Source organism: Cinclus cinclus, chromosome Z (genome assembly GCF_963662255.1).
Source record: "Cinclus cinclus chromosome Z, bCinCin1.1, whole genome shotgun sequence".
Classification (NCBI taxonomy): Eukaryota; Metazoa; Chordata; class Aves; order Passeriformes; family Cinclidae; genus Cinclus; species Cinclus cinclus.
In genome coordinates, this window is record NC_085084.1 from 61,722,211 (window position 1) to 61,746,606 (window position 24,396).

General features: G+C 34.8%; 1 protein-coding gene across 5 annotated transcripts in view; it reads right to left on the reverse strand.

Moving 5' to 3' along the window:
• Nucleotides 1–24,396, reverse strand: part of AP3B1 (adaptor related protein complex 3 subunit beta 1) — a 152,485-nt gene that overhangs the window by 103,459 nt on the left and 24,630 nt on the right. For 4 of the 5 annotated variants that reach the window (XM_062513829.1, XM_062513830.1, XM_062513826.1 and 1 more), the window contains 4 exons: nucleotides 23,738–23,833; nucleotides 21,350–21,510; nucleotides 17,040–17,106; nucleotides 8,577–8,756 (listed from right to left, as the gene is read on the reverse strand). In XM_062513829.1, coding sequence (XP_062369813.1) covers nucleotides 8,577–8,756; nucleotides 17,040–17,106; nucleotides 21,350–21,510; nucleotides 23,738–23,833 — 504 coding nt within the window. Of the gene's footprint in view, nucleotides 1–5,579; nucleotides 5,583–8,576; nucleotides 8,757–17,039; nucleotides 17,107–21,349; nucleotides 21,511–23,737; nucleotides 23,834–24,396 lie in introns of all 5 variants that reach the window. The other variant, XM_062513828.1, reaches the window with a different exon arrangement.

The window sequence follows — 24,396 nt, forward strand, 5'->3', positions numbered from 1 at the left end:
AGGGTTCAGTTGGACTTGTAGGATTATGCAGAGCTGAAGCCACTGAAACAGACTTGAACTCAAAAAGTACCCTCTTTCAGGGACCACTTTTCAGATTACAACTCTATTCAAATGACTGTAACAGAACTGTACTGAAAATATATTAACATAATTACATTGAAGATACAATATAATTCCAGTAAATTACAATGGAAACTGTTACTTTCATTTTGAGTTTGGTAAGAGATTTGCACACAATTCCATAAGTGGATTTTAAGAATTTAGCTAAACAGATAAACATGCTTCACTTAATAAGAATTGAAGTATTATTGGAAATTCTCAAGGCAACTTTGAGGCATTTTTTGGTAAAAGGACTTGTATTTCAAGTCAGTTTACCTTGTGGTATTAACCTTTGCAGTTGCATGTTTCATACCCAGCAAAACATTTTTACATTTCTTAAGAAAAGTTAAATTTTAAAGCAGCTAAGAGACACACCAAAAAATTCTACTAGTTTGAGAAGGTTTAATCTGCAATCCAAAAAAGCTTTCTCTATAAAAAAAGAAGCTTCCCATTTTTAAAAATAGTGAGCTTTGATACTTAAGCTACACAAAGGAACTAGACAACTACTCAGTCTTGAGAATCTGACTCAAGCAGGTGAAATTTAACATTAAAGCATTTTCATTTACATAATTCTTAGCTTCCTTCAGCATATATAAAAGTTACATGATCAACAATACATAAATCAAGTTTTACTTGCAGTTGACTAATAATGTTATCATCTATGCAATACCATGTATAATCCCAGTTCAGATGAACATGTTTATTTCATTCTAAAAAAGTCACACAATTTTCCAAAACAGTGAGTATGTAAACTCATTTATTACCCGAAAAACACTTCAAATCCTTCAATTCAGCCTTACAGAGGCTTTTGAAAACTCACTTAGCCAATAACATAATTTCTAAATATAAATTTGAAAAGGTAATGAAATAAAAGCTTAATGAAAACTGAAACAACACCACCCCTAAACATTCTTAAGAAAACCCATATTCATTAAAGTTTTATAGTACACCTCTGAGGAACACTGAGCATTATTTTTTTGCCGATACATCACAACTACAGTAACATCTCTGCTAAGTAACTTCATAGCAAACTAATGTGAAAACTGAAGGAGTGTTCATTCTCATTTCCCTAAGAAATTATTAGGTCTTGGACTGGTGTCTAAAAAGGGGCCAAGACTTAAATATGCTGCAGTAATGAACATCTTTCTTCAGCAACCTCAAATGTGCAACCACTGTCATAATAAAGTCTTGTGACACTTACAGGTAAATCTAAAACAATCCATTATGATTTTGAAATCACTTTTATTTCTTAAAAAGAATTTTATACCCCTCAAAACAGAAATGAGACATAAAATAGCTTAGCTTATCAAGAAAAAAACGCTTCCTTTCAATGGTGTGAGGAAAAGGCACAATGACAATGCAAAGACTGAAAGATGCAAAGCAAAGAACAGAAAAACATTTAGAGCACAAGAAAAGAGAAAGGAAGTACAAGAAAGAACAGGAAGGGATATATTACACATTGCCAAATAAAATCAAGAAGGAGCAAAGGTGAAGGGAAGAAATAGCATACCATTGGCTAAAAATTCATATCTTTTTACTCTCAAGTCCAAAAATTAAAGTGGAATTTGGAATTTGTATTCAGATGTTTGGTTAAACATTTGACCTGCTTTTCAGGGTAAAATTTAGTATCAATTAAAGTATCTGAAGAGGCAATATAAGACATCAAGATAGCAAGCAAATATTAACCAACTGCCAAACAAAAATATTCTTCCACAGGGTTGCACAGTAAGTGAACCATGAAGAAAACCAGTTAATTGTTAGTTAATTTGGGACTGCAACCAAGAGAAGGATACTACATGCTCCAGAATTAGTAGTCACCACCTCTCATGACTTATAGAGAGGGTACACAGGGAGAGGGATGCCCTAGATCTTGAGAACTGCACATCATTCTTGGTGCAGCTCCTGTACAGAACTGCAATTGCTACCAGTGCTCCTCCTTTCCAAGTGCTCTGAGTACGCACTCCAGTTGCATCAAAACAATACTATGTCTTAAAGCAACTCAACTTTCTTTTCTCTCAGAAAAAAATACATGATTTTAAAAGGTAAATTCAATGAGAACACTTCCCATATATGAAATTACACTCATATATTTATTTTCATTTTCATGTAGCTTTAGGATTGTTTACAGCTAATAAAATGCTTATCCAACATTTAAATGATATTTGGACTACAGCCACAGCTGAACATGTTAATTAGGACACTCAATTTTTTTAAATACAAAATTATTTTAAATCATTGAAGAATGATAACCTGTACTTAGATTGACAGTCTGAAAGGTATCAGTGGTCTGCTACCCTTACCAGAGAGTCCAACATACTCATCTAAACATCATCAATAACCATTAAATCCTGCATTACAAATTTTTTTTCTCCTCCACTGTAATGCATAAGCAGGCAAAGAAGCTGAAAGATTCTTCAAACATCTTAAAACATCTGCTGATTCACATTAGTCTTATTCTCACACTAAAAACTGGTGGTGTATTTGTTCTATCGATAAACAGATATGTTATAATTCAAGCCTCAGTTACCCCCTCTTTTTGGTACTGGCACTTTTCTAACCATAAAACGCAACAAAATTGTGCATACACTATCAAAGAGATGAGTGATCCAAATAATTTGACGGATTTTTACATTTACTAATCCCGATGGTCATTTAGAGAGCTGCCCCAACCAATCAAGAATTCTACCTGACATTACAAACAGAAGAAGTGTACAGGCTCAGACTCAGTACCCTAAAGCTTTTTCAGAGCAGAGGTCTGACCTCACATATATGTTCCTCACACAGCAGAAAAAAATTAAATAAAAGTTTATTTTCACAAAGTAGCTAAACAAGTTTATTTTACAGTTCTTCTAATTATCCAAAGGAAATCCAGGTACAATAATGAAAAGGCCACAAAAGTTACTAGACAGAGAGCAATATTCTACGGATAGATGCCCAGAACAAAATTCATGAGTACTCTGGCATCCAGGAAGGACTCAAAGTAATCTAACACAGCATTAATTTCACAGTTTATATAATTTTCCATGACCAAATAGCATTCAAATGGCCAAAATTAAACCAAGAAACTTTAGTGGCTCATGAGATACTGGGGATCTGCCACATCTAATATCTAAATTAAAAATTATTAGCAGTTATACAGTTGATACTTAGATTTCTACAAAATACTTGTTTCCTTCCAATTAATTCTTGTCTATAAGTCAAAGAAAATGATCTAGATAGAGATAAAGACAATTTTAACAACTTACTGCGACAGATGGTGAGAATGCCTCTTTTTCTATATACAGATAATAAAAAGAAATTCTGCCTGAGTCAAGATGAGACTACAGTACTGCACAGAAACATGTGAACTTTGCTGGTCAAAGCTACAAGAAAACAAAGGGTTCCCTTCTTAATTTGTGTTGATACGCATGTCCTAGAGAACCTGCTAGAGACATTCTACTCACTGCTGCTGCTCCACTGCAACTCTGTCATGGGAACTAACATAAACCACAGCAATACATTCTGCTGTATAGACAAATGGCATTTTTACCTGCAGACTCTACTTCTGCTATACCAACAATAAGTACTGAACAGCCACAAACAAAACAAATCAGGAAATTAATGTGCCCAAAATTTTACCCTCTTTCCAATTTTTCTTCTGCTGGATTATTTTTTTTATAAAAACTTTCAACATCCAGTTTGAGGTAGTTTTTTGTTATAAAGCTATGCACCACATTATTCTCATCTTACTAAGCAGTACACACACAAGGAAAAAATAAAACTGATGTGACATTAAAATAGCTAGCCAGTCCATTTTATGCCCCAAACACTTCACTATATATCTTCAAATAAGTGAATCATTAACATTAACCCCACCTCATGCATATCTAAAAGAAACTAGCCAGAGAGTACTGCACTCTGGTAGAAAGGGAAACAGTAACTGAATCCAGACTGCCCCAATTCACACTGAAGATTCGGATGGATACGGTGGATATACTAAAAAAGGGACAAATAAGCTACATAAGACAACTTCACTGTAAACTAGTTTTCCTAATTAAATTTTTTTGCTCTTAGCAGCCAATTCAGGGTCAAGAAATTTCTCTGGTCTCACAGTCTTTTAGGGCAGGTGAATAAAAATTAAAAATAAGCAAGAATATCAAGAATACCTGGTACATCTACAAAGAAATCTCATTGAGATGATACATTAGATAAGTAATACATACCATCTTATGGTTAATTTTCTCCTTAAAGACTGAACGCTATTCTGAATATTTCTTAAATACGCATCTATGACTCCTTACTGCAGAAGAGCACAATAAAACTTGTAGATCTTCTACTGAGATGGAAAGCAAAAGAAGGCAAAGGCGTATTCAGACTGATTAATTTTTAAATTATTATATATATATAAAATACTTTTGAAGAATTTTAACATGTTTCATTTTACTGCTTTATCTAAGTAACCTAGTTAACAGGAGCCTATTACCCTGAGTACACCCCTCCCTTCTGCTCTCAACTTCTAAGCAGAGGATTTAGAAGTTTTATTAAGCTCTGCAGTAAACCAGCAGAACTGACTCTGGATGCTCATTACTATTAACGAATTCTACAAAAGTAAATGATAGACACTATTTTCCGTGTGTTGTGCTTGAAGATTTATTATTCACAGTTAGTGTTCCCTCAATGCACACCCCAACAAAGAGAACAAAAAAATAAAGTATCTAAAACAGTTTTAGATACTGCTGAGCTGTCTTAAGCATCCATTAGACACTGAATTCCATCACACATAACCATCATGACCCTTATGGCATACACTAAGAACTCATAACTAAAATACCGAGAAAGTACTGCAAGAGCAGGAAACATAAGCATTTAACAAAAGACAAAGAGATCACAGAACAGCTGAGGTCAGAAGGGACCTCAATATTTTGTCAGAACAATCAAGCAAAATAAATATTTTCAAACTGTTTCTTCCTGTAATTACTGAGAGCTGGGCTACTTTCTATGATTCATGCTTTTAGATACACAGACATTCAAATACTTCATGTTTTTCTCATAAAAGTCCTTATTCTTTCAGATTGTTTTCTTCATGCTTAATTTCCCCTTCCATCCCTCCTAGCCCAACAATTATGCCAAATTCTGAGCATTTTAAACTGGGCAATATTTCAATAATTAATCCTAAAACATAAGCCTGATACATGCTTCTCATAAATACTTATCAGGAGTTTTGCAGTGACTGAAGCCCATAATCAATCTGAATTCTCCATTCTTTTCCAATCCTTACTGAACACCAAGCGTTTATGTAATATTCAACTGTCTGAAATGAAGCTGAATGGCTCTGAGAGTCCCTGTTTTTTTGCAAGACTACAGCTCCTTGCTTCCTCTTGCTCTATACAAAGACTGTTGAAACTTCTGATCAAGTCACCTGTTTTCAAAAGATGCCCTTCCAAATGTCACACACGTTTGGTGGTAAATATGTGTATCAGGACAGCTGTAGCAGTTCCTACCTCCTGCAGTCCTCATCTCCTTGCAGAAACAGGGATGGCTGAACAACTTGAAAATCAGTTCCTCAGCTGCTAGACTGCAACTCAATATATTCAAGAAAACTACCAACAATTATTTTACCCATATTTATGTATTAAGCTGTAAGCTGTTTTGGTTCAGGAGTTACTCACAAACAGCTTGGCAGTCCCAACAACTTCAACAAAAAGTGCAGGACAAACATTTTAAGCTGAAATGCATCACAGTTTTATCTGCTATCAAGTATTTTACTTCCCAGAAAACCTGGAATTGTTCTTGGCTGGTTTTAGTCCCAAGCAGGTATTTTTACTCTACAAAATGAGCATCTTGGTCTCATTTCAACTAACCATGTTGAAGCTGAATTATTACAGTTCATATAGAAAAAACATTATTCTGAAACTGCTGTTTACACTACTCCAAGCACCACCAAGTATTTTAAGACAAATAGGATAAACCAAGGACATTCTTCCTTACTTAATTCAAAACTAGAATTAAAAATTATACTCTTTAAAGAAGCTAGAAATAGGAATAAAAATCCAAGTGTTCTTGGTTAATGGGTAATTTTAACAATTTTAAGTATATTGCTTAAACAAAGATCTTTCTCCATAACTAGTGAGTATTCAATTTTTTTTTTTTTTTTTAGATTTCTAAATGCTCAAGAAATCAGTTCCAAACATTACACCATTACTTGCTAGGAATTAGGTCAACTTAAACAAAAGCAACATATGCTCCTCAAAAAGTAAGGGAAAATTTTACTGAATAAAAATGCAAATATGCATTTTAGCAGCCTTGAATTTATTAATCTGATAGGTTTAATTTCCATTTTCCTGCATCAGCTTTATTTATAAAGTGTCGTGCCCTATAAATATGCTGTTATTTTCTATAGTCAAGCACCCTCTTAACAAATCTTCTCATTAATATGTAAATTTAAAGTCAATCGGTCTTCTCCCTGACAGCACCATGAATTCCTAGTGCACTGTATAATCGGCTTTGACTTGGCATCCACTATTTATCATCAAAGATGTCAGTTAGAAAAATTATGGAAAATGCACTGCAATTGATATGACTGCAATCTACTTTGTCAACACTTAATTGTTCCTCAAATCATACATTTACATATAAACAGCCTAAATACTGATCCATAATGATGCAAATAAACTAAATTAAAAATCTCTTCTACTGCACAAGATGGCCTGTTGTATGATGAGTTCATTTAAGAATGTATTGACAAAGGCATGCAAATCAACTAGCACCACAAAAAAATTCTGCTAATTAAATTGCTGAGTAGGTAGACAAACTAAATTTTACACTGAAGGTCTTGAAAGTGAAAACAAAGTGTATTAATACTATACTACTGATGACTAATTTTTAGGTTGACACAGGCAGTATTGTCACACAAATCTTTTACATTCCTAGAGCAGAAGCCACAGCAGCAAATGTCATCCATCCAGTTTCAGTGAAAAAAAGAATTAGAGTCTTAAAGAAACCAAATCCCATCAAGACCTCCAACCTCTCAGTCCAAGACAGGAGGTCATCCTCTTCAGCTTTCCTTTTGTCCAATTACAGACTAAAATTGGCTGAAACATATTGTGGGACTGTAGCTTTAGGTAAAACAGATTTTGATTCTCTCTAAATATTGGAAAGAAGAATGCAAGCTGCCTTCTTCCAATAATCAACATGTAATAAAAACTGCCTCAAGGACATTAGGAAAACATAACTTAAATATCTCATTATCTAAAAACACTTTCCTTATTTTATGCAATTGTCTGGGAAGATGTGTTCTTGCAAAAAATTTAATTCTCATAAAAAATGAAAAAGGATGTTTCAGAATCCAACTAGTTAGCACAAAAGTGTGATTCTACTTCTGACATTTTTGCTATATTCATTTTAATCCCTGCTTTTTTAAGAAGAAATTAATATAATCGTAAACTAAATCAGACTGAACTGTTTTTCCAAATATATCTCATAATTATTTTCACACAAATATACACAAATATATTACACATATATTAACATGGAATGGCACTGCATTTCCATCTTTTTTCCCCATGAAATGGATATTAAAAGACAGCTAAAAAGAACTCAGTGATAGAGTGATAGTTGGTGCCATTCCCTATTCCAATGCTGAAAAAATAAACCTTTAAAAAATATTAGTGTGCTACTTATAAATGACAATAATCTGCACTAAAATACCATTTTAAGACATGAATAGGCTTCAAATTAAATGGCAAAATGTAAACCTAGTAACATCCCCAAGCCCTTAATAAACACAACCAACCAGAGCTGTGGAGCAATTTTAAAGTACTCTGTTCAGAAATATTCTTTTAATTTAAATTGTTATTCAGTGTTAGATCTCTATTGAAACATTGTTAACAGCATAAATTTCTTTTTTACTGCAAGAAGTGACAGAATTTGTGTCTTGAACACTTGTTTTTATAATTTTTTAAAATTATACTCATATTTACACAATATAAATTAAAATACCCACTTCGCTTTTTACATTTCACATTTCAAATATGTATGTTCAAGTTTTCACACAGTGCCGCAGCACATTAACAAAGCCTAAACAAGCAGTGCAATGTTCGCCATGCAGCGATACTGGGTATCTGCAATGTAAGTAGAGTCCACCCAGTTTTGGGACAGAATGGCAAACATTTCTAGTTTCGACTCATGTAAAATTGTCTAAAGCAAAAAAGCAACATGGCTCAAAGAACCACAGAAAAAGGAGTCTCTGCTGCTCATGGAATGTGCTATGAGTAAATAAGAAAAGGTTATATATACACTGGAAGGAGAATTCTCAGGCTTTGGAGAAAGGTAGATGCCTTGCATTAGTGAACACTTAAGAGAGCTAAGACTGGCATATTTGATCTCTATTTTTACTAAGGTCTCCATAGAAATGTACCTTAAAAGACTAAGTAAATCCAACAATGGAAATAATTCCAAATGCAGGCTCATAACAGTAATTTAAGAAGTTGCAAACTTACCTTCCACGGACTTACAAACTGAGTACGTGCATACCGAGTTAACATGTGGATTATAACAACTTGACCCCACTCTTCCACATCAACCAACAAGTTACAGAGCTTTCGGTAGTTCTTGTGAATCAGATCTATTCTATCTGGACACACTTCTTCAAATGCCATCACCACACTCCCGGCTACCAGCTAGAAAACAAAATATAAACCAGAAGGTCAGCATTAGGTCTACAGTTAGACTACAAGTGAGAATCAGAATTAATACTAGCAATTCTCACCAATTTAAAATTATTTCTATTCAGCAAAAACAAATAAAACAACAAAAACAACAACAACAACAACAAAGGCCCACAGAAATAGTATCTTATTTAAAACAAAACTGGGGTAAGGTTATTAGAATAGAGAAAACACTTGCTGTTTCTATTGCACACATAAATCTTAGCTCCCAGCCCTGACGACACAGTGCAATGTAAGCATATTTTTTTTTTCTTACAGATTTAGCTTCCATTCCAAATAAATTAACAGAGAACTTGCAATTAACTCAGAAGTAGTAAGTTGTAAGGGAAACAACAAGAAGTAAAATATGCCCAGCAGGATCTTCTGGGATTCTATAAACAGTGGCCTGATCAAAGTAAAGAAGAGCTGGGCCAAGTTCCCTGGGCATTATTGGAATTCAAAATTCTCTCTCAATACGGCAAAATTAACTGTCACAGAAAATTTTATACTTAGTTTCATGAATACACTCTATTCCCCTTAACCCCCCCCAAAAAAGGCATAAAAATCAGCAATAGAATAGAACTTTTCCCCAAAGAATGCAAAAATAATTTCTGCATGTTGTTCAGCACTTCCTTAACAGTTACATAATTGTGGGAATGCATCATTTATATCCTGCCATGTGCTCACACGATTTTTTGCCTTCATAAAAAGATCTCCTTATTCATGTGCAAAGATCGTCATGCTACGCCTACAAAATAAGCTTTGTTTTTATGAGAAAATTAAATAGATTATCAACACTCTAACACTTCAAGGATTACTGAAACATTCTGCCTGGGTATTTTCTTTTAAAATAATGGGAGGAAATATATATTGGAGTTCCTGTTAAAATTCTGTCAGCAGGTTTAACTGTGAGAAAAGATCAAAAGCTGACCGTGCCTTATAAGGACATATAATTGTGAGCCTGGGATTAGTGTTCTTTCTCTTTTAATTGCTTTAATTAAGATTTGTTTTGTGTCAGAGTACATGTTAAGTCAAATAACTAAAATGATGATACTTTATATGAAGCAGCTGATATGTATGCAGTTAGCATGCATGCAATACTGCCTTCTGGCAGCAAATTAATGTCATATTCTATCTGAGCACTAGGGATCTGCATTTCAACCTCTATAATTTCCCCAATGACTTAAAGTAAGCAATTAAATAGAAGTACAGTTTATTGAAATGATACTTTTTGAGAAATATTAAATACAATGATATTCATATGCTACATTTTTCTCCCTGTATTTGGCTGACATGTGGTTTATTAGTATGCGCTCAACATTACAATTGAAAGAAAACAGCTCAGAAGACAGTCTTGCTATTATGCTAAACAAGCCTCAGGCTCTATGGGGATTTTATGAATTACCAATAAGAATAAACGTGAAGTTGCATTTATTGTCTCCAGCCTCATCCACATACTGGTACCTGCTGGTCCTAAGAAAATGTAACTCATTCCAGGGAGCAAAATTTGATTATTTGATAGAGCTAAATACACTTTACATCTACAATAGTTTGGCATATCATAAAAACAAAAGCTCTTTTTTATCTGTCGTTGCACTGAACTTTCTTCTTAATAATGTGCTGCAGCAGTAACCTATCAGTAATTAAAAACTGTGATGAGTTGATGCTAAGGTGGATGTTCAAAGCTCAGCAAAAGGCAGACAAATCACTATCTGTCCTGAGTAGTTATTCATTTAGGCCACAGAAAATGAGGAGCTTTCCCACTGGAAAAGTGCAAAGTCCTTTTACCAGGATGCAGAACTGTGAAGTACAGTTAAAGCCAGCTTGCAGAGGACAATATGATAGACTTGAAGATTTAGAAAAAAAGAAATTATACTTTAAGAACACATAGAGAGACTTTCTGCAGGTTATTGTCTCATATCAGAAACAAGAGAGACTGACACACATCAGTTTATGATTATCAGAATGGCCACAGTCTACCAGTTAAAAATACCCTTTTAGGTTCATAGGTGAAGGTCAACAGAGATTTCCAACAGTAATTCTAGAGACAGTACCCTTGTCTTTTACTACTAGTAATTCAGTACACACATTTTGCTGTATTTCTCTGTCATTTGGATATGATTTAGTTTGAAAGCTGACACAAAATACATATAACACTAACCCAGATCATTTAAAACTGAGAATATATCCTATAAACACTGCTGTCTTTTTAAAAGCTCAGTTACTATGAATAAAACACAACTTAATAGAAAGAAAGAGTCAAAGTGAAATACAGGAATTCTAAATAATGACTTATTTCAAATTACATCCATCTCCTACTCAAGTTTACAATGACCATGCTGATGCCTGTGAACGCTTAAGATGCATTAGTAAAATAATTGAACATATGCTATGAAATCCAAGAGATGCACTGGATAAACAAGAATTTTATTCCTGAGGCAAGTCCCTAGATTTACAAGTTAATACAGGAATGCCATTAATCATGACATTCTTAAGATCATGCCTCTCTCCCCATTATTTATTTTCTAAAATTAGGCTTTTCATTCGAAAGCGGAAAAAAAAAGTAGGAATGTGACAGACTGAAAATGCACTGGTAACAAGCAGATTTCTGTGAGAAAGTTTTGTAATGCTTTCTTAGTAAGAGATTATTTTCTAGTCTACACTGTTTCCCATATAGTATGATCCTACTATATATCTAAACATCAGTGGAACAGCTAATAATCTTTGTTTATTAAATGCTCAACATTCCATAAAAGTATTTAAAATTAAAACAAAATGATTCAATCAGAATATAAAATAAAAAAAATATCGGTTTCTAAAAAACAGTCAGTTAATTTCCATCTCACTGTGTCAATAGTAGCTTTTTGTATAAGGAGAAAATATAAATCACTCCAACAAAACTAGCAATGAGCTCATCAAATTCAAATGCTGCTTTCCGTTTATGTATTTTTTATATTAAAGCAATAAACATGGTTCATTTGTCTTCCACTAGGTGCCACATTTTTCTGTGCTGTTGCTATGAACTTCAGCCATTAGCTGTGCTCCAAGGTAAACTATATGAACCATCAACAAAAGTGACACCCAATCTATGGAGTTCATATTTTCTCCAGATTATCTATGCTAGTTGACAAGCTGGTAATGAAAAAAATCACACTAAGCAAATGGTTCCTCTAATAACAATAAATTTTCTATAAAATTATGAAGGGTACAAAATGTTTCCTTGCATCTATTTTGCCATGAATTCTAATTAACGCTGTGAAAACCTGAGAGTGCTGGGTCATCACAAGAAGTGCATCGAGGTTTGATTGATAATACAGTGCAAGTTGGTCCATGCTGCCAAGATTCTTCTCTCTTAAATTAATGGCCACCCCACCTGCCCTAATCATACAGCCCAAATGATATTCCCCTTCTTACTTCAATATTCTGGAGGCAAGGAAAGTGGAAAAGATCGGTCATTTATCTTATAATAGCTAGATAATAGATCTATCACAACAAAACATCTGCACAAACTCAGTAATTTTTTTCCACAAAATTGAAGCATTTACCAACATGAAATCAGTAAGTTAAGAAAACATTATTACCCACACATTTGGGCTCTAAACCACAATATAACTTTATTAACTGAAGATTCCTGTTGATAAGAAGAGTGCCCAGTTTTCTTTCTCCACTATGCCCATATACACCACTTTAGTGTAAGAGTAAGATCTTCATCACAAAGCCATCATCAATTCCTAGGATGATTTTTAAATCAATGGAATGTCACTGAGAAAGAATCTGTACTTCATCTAGTAGCCATGCACTCTACGAAAGAAATCTCTGCACTCACATATTTGCACCTATACTCACCTATCTACATAAGGTCTTTTCACCCCAAACATGGAGTTAATACAAAGTTACATGTTATTGTTAATCGTAAATTATTGCACCAGAAGAGAATAATAAATTCATTACAAAAGAGGTATGTACCCAAACAAAATCTGACCCAAGCTACAGATGCAAATCAGCAATAAATCTGGGCATTTTTAATATATCCTTCATCCATACAACTACATCCCAGCTACCTGCCTTTCCTTTAATGAGGAAGTTTTCAATACACTTGGGATACTCTAATTTAGACTGTGGAATGGAAGTCACAAGTTCTTTTTGCTTTACAGGTTTGGACATGATTCCTTTTCAATGCCAACATGGATTTTTATTTTTATTTTACCTCATGACCATCATTAACAAACTTGATTTTCATTGTTGTTTACATAGCAGTGCAAAATACACAGCCTGTGAAATACTGTCCTTTACAGTATCTTTTTCTTCCAAAAGAAACTTGCACAACAAATCTTTCCTTAAACCGTATGTGTCAAAGCTAGAAAAAACAGAATTTGAGTGAAACAACACAGAATTGACTAAAAAGAAAAGGGAACTAGTTTGCTCTAAAACGCCCAATTATACTTTCACACATGACTAGCCATATTACTTTCAGAGAAAATAATTTCAGCACGGAATATAAGCATGCTCTTATCTTCCCTTCTATGTAAAACTGCATCAGTTGCTTAGCTATCCAGAATTACAAAAGGAAGAGGTACTCATGTTCTTGTACCTGAGTATCAAAATGTGTGCTACTTACTTGTAAAGCAAGGGTAAAAGTGTAACTAGGAGTTTATAAGCCTCATTAATAAAAGTACTTGTAAATATATTATCTATTAAAAATTTAAATACACTCGCACAAAATCACACATTTATTAATAGATTCTAATTCCTAGTCAGCTATCCTTGCGGGTATATTAACAATGGTTTGCAGTTCATAATTCTGCATTTTAGATTAACAGAAAGCTTGTGTTTTAATTGAATCTTTGTGTTACACTCAAGGAGTAGAGTGATTTTTCATTTATCTCACCAGAAATTTTAATGAAGTCCTGGGTTAAGGTTAGATCTCATCTCATTTTAAGTTTTGCTTACCTCAGCTTATATTAAAATTTACTACTGATTGAGACATAAAAAATAAACACATCCTATACCATCTAAAAAAGGGCTTAATTTTATGTAGTAAAATTCCCCTCCAGATAATATCTTGCAATTTCAAATGTAAAATTACGCTGACTAATTGAAATACATTGTGTTTCTTCTATGCAACAAAAACTGCATTAATAACACATAACAATATGTTCTCTCTGAAAAAACTTCCTGGTTTACAGAAATTGACAGGCATCTACACTTACTAGCTATTCTACCTATAATATAAGATTACGCCAGTAAGTTCCAAAAATCCTGCTTGAGGATAAATAGCTACAGAAAATAAACAGATTTTGAGTAAAAGTTTACTTCTCATTAAATAGAATTAATTAATTAAATCTGCAGCCTCAAATATCACCTGAATAATATTAGACTGTAATATACATAGTTAATGTTACTAATTATATTCTTCCTCCAAACATGTCCAAACCAAATGGATTTTTTAAAAAATCAAATTGATTAAAAAGAAAAAATATCAAAAATAAAATTATAATCAAAATAATCAATAATCAATCAACAGTGGATTATCTCAGATCCAGTGGTTAACATACAATATATTATGGTTTGTCTGAGAATTATCAGCCCTAAAGTACATAGAAGTACCAAAAGTAACTTGACATTTCCAACATGTGAAAAAGATGGAAAACCACTGATGTTCAACTAAGTCACTAGAATTCTCCCACTCTGGTAAATAAACTATATAATGAACAAACTGATTTGCTGACATTAGATCAGAGCTAGCAGGAGATGACAACTAATGTTAATGTAAGAGAAGAGCTCTGCATTTAAGTAGGAGGAATCCAAACAACAGTGTCAAGTAAACATTTGTGGTTTTAGTTCCACATTATCACCCTACAGACTCCAGGCACCTTGACTGTCAAACAGACAACAGGACCTGCAAAAAGCTGAGACATACCACTAATCAAATACAGGCCCTTCATATGTCTATGACCAGAAGCTGTTGTTTCACAGTTTGGTCCCTTTCAAAGAATTCCTATGGCAGTAAAGGGACCTAATTTTCTTCAGTAAGACTGTGAAATACTTTCTAAAAGTGTTTGTCTTTTTTATGTATGTTTGTAATAGTTGAAGGCTCTCTTTTAGGCTAAGTGCGTATGAAGTGCAGCATTTCTTAAAGAATTCAAAAAGATGAATCAAATTAACACAAATTTGCCCAGGATGCAGCCTTATTAAATCTATAAAGTCACCAGCCTAATACCACATATGTACACACCTGTGCTAAAGGACCACCACCCATAAGCAGCTGCATCTCCTCCAATTTTAAAGGCTGAAACTAGCTACAAATCGCACTCTTGATTTCCCTGCTGTGAACAAATTGTTGTTTTCCAATTAGAGGCAAAGAATAAGCTTATTGAGATTGGAGTTACCCACTAGCAAAACACTTGTGCACTATGCACATTCTGTTAGCAAATGTGGAGGCTTTCTGGGAACACTCAGTGGTATGTGACAAAGGATAACTACTTAAGATAAAGCTTTGCCATGGTAGACTAGTCCTTCCAAAGCCATGAAAGATTAAAAAGAGACTGATCCATTTTAGACCACCACAAGCTGTGGAGTCTGGGGTAAAAGAGCACACTTAGTTAGATGCAGAGTCTTAAAGAGAGATCTGTATGTTTTCTTTCTGAAATAATTATTCTTCATATTAGCTCCCAAAATAGTAAGCCTTCTGAAGCTGAGATGTCAGCCCAGACTGGAATTAAATCTTGCTAGAGAATAGACAAAGAGGGACCAGAAGAAAAAGTTGTAGCAGTTAACCATGCATGTCTCCAAACAAACCCAGAAGACCTTAGTCTAGTCTATCGTTTTTAGCTTTTGCTTCAGCTAGTATCTTTATAAATATGGTGTCCAATACTCAGTGTATGAGCCCATTAGGCAATGAGCCCATTAGGCAACCTTTATAAGAAATTCCAAATTCCAAGGAGATGAAAGATCCAAACTTACTCCATAGTTTTTTGTTAAAATAAATCTGTATATGACTAGGCACAGGATAACCATTTACCATATGATATAAGGCCTAGGAGTCAAGAGTACAAACTCAGAGATTTTTCTTTTTTTTGTAGTTTTTAGCCCTTTATTCCTCCACTGGTACTAACAACTTAATCCTATATTCACAGGCTGCATGTATGCCATGAGCATGAATCATGAAATAAAACACATGAAGAACCACTGCAGGTACAACTTCACACAAGCTCAAAAGCCTCTGTCAAGTCAAGCACAGATGCAGACAAGAGATTTACTGTTTGGTGAGCCACTGAGCTCTAACACACCCCTTTCAGGAACCCTTCAGTGGCAGTTGCACCATGTCTTCTAATGGACAGCACCTCTTATGCTCTGAGCACCTTGACTGTGACAGAACAATGGAGGACACAGTCATTAAGTGCTACAAAAACATTTGGCAAATAGCAGATGAAGAACAACACTACCTGGTACCTTGTAATACTTTCACTTAGTCAGAAAGGATTACATTCATTACATTAGTGACCAGAACAGGAAAAACATGAGAATGTTTTCATTTAAAAATCTGTTTTCTCCTTGAAATATAACTTTGGTCAATTATCTTTCCAGTTTATGAGTGGGAAACTTATTTGCAAAATAAAACTAAATAAAGTGTGTGACCACTCTGAGACATCCAGGAGTTCATATGGAAAACCTGCAGCTATATAGGACAGGTAAAATATAATAGGAGTGCTAAATTTACAAAAATTATGCCAGAACATCTCTTATTTACCAGACTGGAAGTGGAGATACTGGTAAGAACAAACAACTGCGCAGCAAATACTCAATTTTTTAAAACTATACACACTGCAAGATGGATAGATATCAATAGGCACACTGCGCATCATACACAAGTAATCTATTCTTACAGTACTGCAAACTAATTGAAATTATCAAACTAATTTCCCAAGGAAAAAGTGTATATGAAAATTTATAGATAAATGCTTACACAGATTCATATTATGTAATTTTAGTTTTCAAAATAAAGTTCAAATAAACTTTAATAAAACACATGCTAACAAAAACATTAATTAACAGACTCATGATGAATTCCACCTTATTAAAGCACAGTCACTATTACAGTCATACTATAAATATATAAATACACAATGATACTTCTGTCTAAAAACATACAAAATCACATTGGCAAGGGTTAGGAAAGTGTATTACTGCTGAATGACAGACTCAGGAGTAAACTCTTTAAAAATATATGCATGTGTCACAAAAACTGTTTCTTACCGTACTTCTATCCTTCAAAAGCTTTTCTATCACTTCAATCAACATTTCCTTTTGCTCTGGGTCAAGACTAGAAGGAAAAATAAAATTATTTTAACAACGTTGGTCAGATGTATCCAAAATTAAAGCAGGCTTGTTTTTTTTTGACCTTCAGATACAAGCTAGGACACAAACTTAGAAGCCACCATCATCATAAGCAACAGAACAGTACATCGCTCCATAAGTACTTTTATGATCACCTTCCATTCCAACTTCTGTTTCTGTAAAAGGAGTTTTTGTAAAAGGAGTTTGCTGGATCATCTGCCAAAACCTTCAGAGGAAAAGCCAAAATTCTTTCAAAAAGGTCTTATTTCAGATTTTTAAAACTGGCAGAAAATTTAGAGAGAAAGGAATACTTAAAGCTAATAAACTTGAGCAAAAGCTTTATTTTATGTGATCAAGAAAGTCTTCAGTAAGCAGTCAAATAACAGAATTTACATTTCTCCCCCTCTACTGTTCTGATATTTAAGACAAGGAAGGGACCATTTTCAGAGAGAAAATAAAGAAGAGGCTAAAGAGGTCTGTGATTTACTCCCATTATGGTATCTAGTACTAGTATGGAACCTACTATTACTAGTGACAGGAAGTAGTCATTCTTCAAACCTCACTGTAAACACAGCACAGTTTTCAACTGATAGACCAAAGCTACCAATACCTTTAAAACACACTCTTAAATAAAATAAGCAAAAGGTCTGACATCTTCAGTGATGAAATTACTTCAACATACCTGGCAATGTTGATTACATTGGACACAAATGTTGCTGTTCAGACTATGTCTGAAATATTTCCTGTTTGATATGTAAACTTCCTGCTGTTAGGATTGACGGAACTGCTAATAAACAAGCTCTTCGAGGGCAGACATCTATCCAAACACCATGGCAGTAAATACAGGGAAGACAGCAGTATTAAACTTGCATCCAGAACCTATACTAGAGCACTAATTGAAATACTGAACTATCAAACAGGTAGAGAAGCTGGGAAAACCAAAAAGCAAAGGGAGCTTATCGTCGTATTAGAATAAACTGTTATTACTTCTGACTGAAATGGTTGCAGAAGATGGAGTAGCTAGATGTAGGAGAGTGTACTAATTGTTGAGTGATTTTTACTTCAAAAATCTATCCCCTTCAGGATTCTGATGCTGACCAACTTAAAAGTAAGTATTCTGAAATCACTTACTTGCTGCAGTAGGCCAATAGTCAGCCTTGCCACCAATGTATGATCAGCATTGCTGAATTGTCTAACTACCAGTCATGAACTTTTCTAAACACCTAGAAAGATGGCCTGTTAACTACTACCTACTCCTACTTGCTGGCAAGCTAACTGGGTCTGCCTGCGGGGAGGTTAATTTGATAGCCTCTTCACCAGTTTCCAATACTGCCGCTTCTTCCAGTGACCAAGAAAATTAGCCTCTCTCCTTTGGTTCCATGGTTAACTAGCACTATGAGATACAGCATTTGTACAAGTAAGTTTTGAAAATGTGAAAACAGAAGTTCACATACTTTTTATGAACAGTTCCCAAATCCTACTACTAAGGACAAAATTTTTAGCTCCAGCTCCAATCAGAAAGAATCATATAGCTTACTCTAGTCCAGGTAAGAAGGAATTTCCAGCTACAGCAGTTTGAAATCTTCCATTATGATACCTAGGATGCTTACATGAAGTGAGCTTTTGAAGGATGCACTCTCTGAGGTCCTCCAAACCATTCAAGAAACGTTTACAGAACAGAAGTTTCGCTAGTTTTCCTTTGTTACTTAAGTTCCATGTCCACTTTACTACCACTAAGAATTCATGGAAAGTAGGAGGAGGTAAGGCCAGTTTCCAGAGATTCTGCTATTGTGTTTTTTACCATGTGCCTGACCTTTTACTATAAAAACTGTCTTTTTATTGTATTTGCAGTGATGACTTCCATATGTTGCCACTGATATCATAAAAGCACAGAATAACATATGAACCAGAGAAAAAGAAAACATGCATGTTGTATTTGGAGATGCAATCAGATCTGGATAATAGATGACAGATGAAAGGTCATTTTTAATAATTAGATTTCAGCATTTTCCAGTTTTGCACCAATTACCAATAAATTCTTTAACCTGCCAGTAAAATAAACTTCACTGTCATAAAGAGAAGAAATGGAGGCATCAATTTCAGTTAAAATTCCATGAAATAGCCTGCTGTCCAGATACTACTGTGCCTTGCTGCCACTAACAGACCATTTTCTCCTGCTGAACTCCTCCAAAGAGTTTTAATCCAATCAGGGGAAAAAAAAAAACCAGCAAAAAACGACATTCCATTGATAGAGAATAATTCAGGCCAAGAAGTTTTTGTGTACTGGAACCAGTTGCTAAGAAAAAATAAACTACTCAAATAGCAGGAAGAGACTTTAAATCCATTCTCTTTCATTAGGCTACATGATAAAAGGGCATCACATGACAGCACTCAGCTCACTAAAAAAAACATAAAGATCACTCAAAAGAAGGAATCTCTGCCCAGGTTTGTCAGAGAGGTGTTATGGAAAAGCCATCAGCCTCATGGTCTTGAAATGAGCAAACCATAAGGTAGGATCTTTAGAGTACCTTCAAGACTTAGGGATATTACTAGTTACAGGGCTAAGAGTTACTATGAATACCAGTAAGACAAGACTTACCATGGGATATTTATGGGAGAAACGAAAGGCAGGGAAATAGAAGGATGTAAACAATCTTGGGAGGAAAGAACAGGAAAATAGAGGGAGAGGTGCATAAAAGGAGTCAGTTGTATTTAAATGCTTTGCTGCTCAGTACACTTATCTATCCATGTGGTGAACCTGATAAATACAGAGGCAGTCTCTATTGTGTGTGCATGTGTGATAGAGGAGCTAAACCATGTGGTATACAGGCCTGTACAACTGCAGCACCAGCAACCAGAGCAAGTATGTATGTCACTGTGTGACTGCCTGAGTGAGACTATCAAACCAGACTAGCTGGCTTGGGAAGCTAATACTGAAGTGGGGCTGGACATCTGTGTGTGTGTATGTGTGTGTATCTGAGTGCAATAACTCGAGATTTTGTCTATCAGACAGCCCAGAGTATTCAGGTAAAATACTGGAGAAACTGTAAGGTCTGGAAGTTTATTGAGATACCCACTTGAGTGTCTCAATGTGTTTCCCTCCCCACTTGTTCTCCACGTAACGCAAGACAAGTGGAGATAAGAAGGTATATGGGCCCTTTACAGCATAGTCTTAGTGTCTAAATCTAGATACTGTGGAATACATTAGTGTTCAAGTAAAAGAATTGGCCATGTGTGTGTCTGACTGAGGGAATCTGTCGTAGGAAGTGGAGAGGACTTGCAAGCATTGCTCATTTGTGTGTGTCATTCACTGGGAGACTGGGGATCAAAAGCCTGTTTCTGGAAACACTGAGCGTCTAGGATTATTATTAGGGATCCATATTGTACACATTCAGGTATGCTAATGCATCTGTGTACTGATCAGCCAGAGTGCAACAGCATAAGGCTGCTGGTGCTGCTAATGTGTGCGTGACTGCTCATGTCTGACTCGGGTGATCTGTACAGATGGCTGTGTGTATGAGTGTTGTATAGTGTCTGTGTGTACGTGCCCATGAGGCACACATGCTCAGCGTTGTGACTGGGTGGTTTGAAGAGGCATGGAATTGCAGCAGCCTCAGGTTACCTGACTCAGAGCCTCTAACATCTCTCAACCTCCACTTTTTGGCACAGATGAAATAAAAGTGAAGCAGTAGAATAAATGCCTGGAGATGTTTTGCAAAGGTACAGGTTCTGTTGACTCCCTCTCTGCAAACCACTAACCACATCTTTATAAGAACTCTGACACAGCAAGAATTTCTGAAGTAGGAAGAGAAAGATCTGAAAGATTTGGACTTGCACAGATAAAATTTCTAGAAGTTAGCATTCTTTTGTCAAATGTGCCACAACCTACCTTCAGGCAAGCACCTCAGAATGAAAGAGAGAAACAGTGAATTCATAGATTCTGAAAATACCCATCAAAACAGTTGTTACACAGATGAAAATAACTAGTATATTAAAAAACAAAAGACAATGTAGTTTCTTTTTTTATCTCTTTATAGCTATCCTGTTAAGTCCAGCAACCAAGAGAGTTGCTTGAATTACAACCAAACCCACTGAGTGACAGAATGTCTACACCCACCCCAAACTTTTAAAGAAAGGGATCTGAGACATGCCAAAGTCACAGTAGCCTTTATAAACATAGCCCACAACTATCATAACATTGTTTCTCAGTAATTTCCAGAAACACTTACCTGTACAGTTTTTGGATTGCATGGGCTGCATTCTTTCTCACATAAGGAGATAAATCAGAAGAGGCTTCCTTAATAGCAAGCATCATAATAGGAACAATAATTGGGACACGTATACTGGATAAAACTCTTAAAGCACTTGCACGGATTAACTGATTAGGATCCTAAAGAACAGGAATGAAGGGAGAAATAAAATCAGATAGTGCAGAAACAAATAGTTAAATTCACTGCTATGTTGACACTAATTAGTGATGACACATTAAAACATGTAAATCTGTCCAAGTCAGACCTGCAAGTAAAGGCCATGCTAATAAGAAAATGTGTCATGCTTCACATAAAGAAATTTCCAAAACCAGAAAAAAAGTAAAACAAATTAAGAGAACATTAAACATAATGAAAATATAAAAATTTTACAAGGGAAAACATTAACATAATGCAATTTTCCAAACAAGGTATGTTAATTACGGATAAAAGGACTAATATTTTATTTAATAATTTCATACCTTTGCTGCAATGTAAGTGGAATTCAGATATTCCGAGAGACATGCAAACCCAATTTTATTACTTATGCAATGTCAAATAAAAATGTTGTTCTCAATTGTGACATTCCCATTCAAGTCCTTGACAAAAAATCTATTGTATACTTTACTACAAGATGCAAACTGAAGCCAGTAACAGAAACAATTTTAAAGAACATGTCAAAATACAAAGCTAAACGTTTTCAGACTTTTCTATTTCTTATCCTCTCTATTCTTGCCCCAGTTCTTGGTCAATTTTACAATACTAGGGTTAGCTTGGGGATTCAACACATTTGTATTTGGACGAACTGCTATGCAAACTTTATCCATTAATCTTGAGCTTGGAACACAAGGGAAAAATGTTGCTTAATCAAGTACTAAATCCCCCGAAATCTAGCAAAGTGAAATTGCAGCATCATTAATTCATTATACTGTAAATGTCTTGCCAGAAGGTAACCTCCCAAAGAGCATTTCTCCCAAGGACTTAGAGCTGGTAACACATATTTTCAGACTGGCATTACCTAATTATCAATTCATCTAAGATCTCAAAATTCCTATATCTTAGAAGCTTCTAAGTAGTAAGTACCTGGATGGTGAAAGCCCTTTGTTTGACCGTTTTTGGAAAAATACCTTGTTCCTACCAGAGTTTGCAAAGCTCATCTGCAGCCACTTAAGTTTAAAATAAAAAGTTCCTTCAAAAGTGGGAGATAAAAAAAGAAAATGTCCACACATAAAGCCAAATTATAATCATTACAAAAAGAAACAAAAACATTACAAAAAATGAACAGAGACCTATCTTTCACAGCAGGATAAGTAATTTCTTTAATTGTTGACAATATCCACTAGTTTGGTGTCTACCCCCTTGCCACACCACCAATTTTTTTTTTTTTTGCTACTCAGCCATAATATTATCCCTCCTCCCTCTGCTCCCATTACCCACAGCTTTTAAGAGTTATGCCGTGAGGAATGTTTACTATATACATATATCACAAAGAACACCAGAAACAAAGTCATTTGAATTCTAGCTTTTCATGGCAGTTAGAGATAGTGAAGGCACTATATATGACATTGAGATGAAAATTCAAGGGAAGGGAGTAGAAAACTCTCTAGTTGATGTGGGATCCTCCTACAGCTGCACAACTGGTGCTCTGATTGCAACATTTTCCAACAAGATGCAAGGTGTGGGTTAACTGACCTAACAGAAATGAGCCTAGAGTACAAAAAGGGAACAAAAAACCCCCAATCTCTTCATAATAAAAACTAGTCAAATTTCAGAACACAGACTTAATAAATCATTCTTCTCTCCACAGTCACACTTCAAAGGCAATCCAAAACTTTGCTGTTTAATCCCATTTCTCACTATTATCTCATTTGAAACAAAAGAGTAAAAAAGCTGTTTTTTCAGTGCTTTTAATACGAAACTACCATGTACAAGACACTGAGTATTTTAATTTACGTACTACTGTCTTCCTTATGTTTCAATTCTCTGTTGTACACAAAGCTCTTTCTCTTACATAAACTAAAAGGAACATAAGTGGTTTCTGCTAATTACAGGGTCTTCTTTCCATACACACAAGTTACGTAGGAATGAGAAAAGTGATTACAGAAATTAAATGCCTGGCATGTGGATCTGAAAGCACCATTCTGCTGTTATTTCCGGAGTGAAGTAATTTTACTTCTTTCAGGCTAACTTAGCTGCTTGAGAAGGTTTGAGGTAGCAGAAAAAACTTGGTAAATCACGTAACTTAAAACTACTTTATCAGATGCATATATTTACATGCTTTAGTTTATCATACTACACTTACACAGGTATTTTTATTTTTGTGCTACCAGCTCAGAATTCCGGATAAAGTTTTATTTAGTAGTCACTCACTTTTAAAGCACGCTGGAAAGTACTGATGGACAACAATGCTAGATCTTGCTGCTCCTCCGCGTAGCGCATTAGATAAACATACACAAGCTTTTTTATCTGAAAAGAAAAAACAAAGTGAATATCACTATGCGAAAGTTTTAGCATTCTCGCTTCTAGGTTTCACATTTTTATCAACATTTTCTCCTTTGAAGAAAAAGCTAATAGATTCCTGGAGCACTCACATGCTTCTCCAATGTCTCATGAAATGCCTGAGGTGCTCCAATTAACTTCATGAAGGCTACTAACACAAAGTTCTGCTTTATATTATTAACTAGTAAATTAAGAGTATAACAATCTAAGATGTTGACATGGGGAAACTGATCACTTGAGCACACTTTTTTCTTTCTTATAGAAAATAGGTTAAAGTGCAATAGCCAAGAATGTCAACAAGTCCATTTTATTTTACTCTGAAGCTCAAATTAAATTAATCTAACACATTTGAAAGTGAATATAACTTACTGCTGAAGTGTGGTAATTTACCCACGTCAAATCTTATTAAAAGAGCACTTATTTTGGATGAAAATAAAGGATATTAGATTCACCTTTGCATGACTACAAGCATTCAAAAGTTACAGTATAAGCATACTATGAAGGATGAAATGTCCAAAGATTAAGAAAAC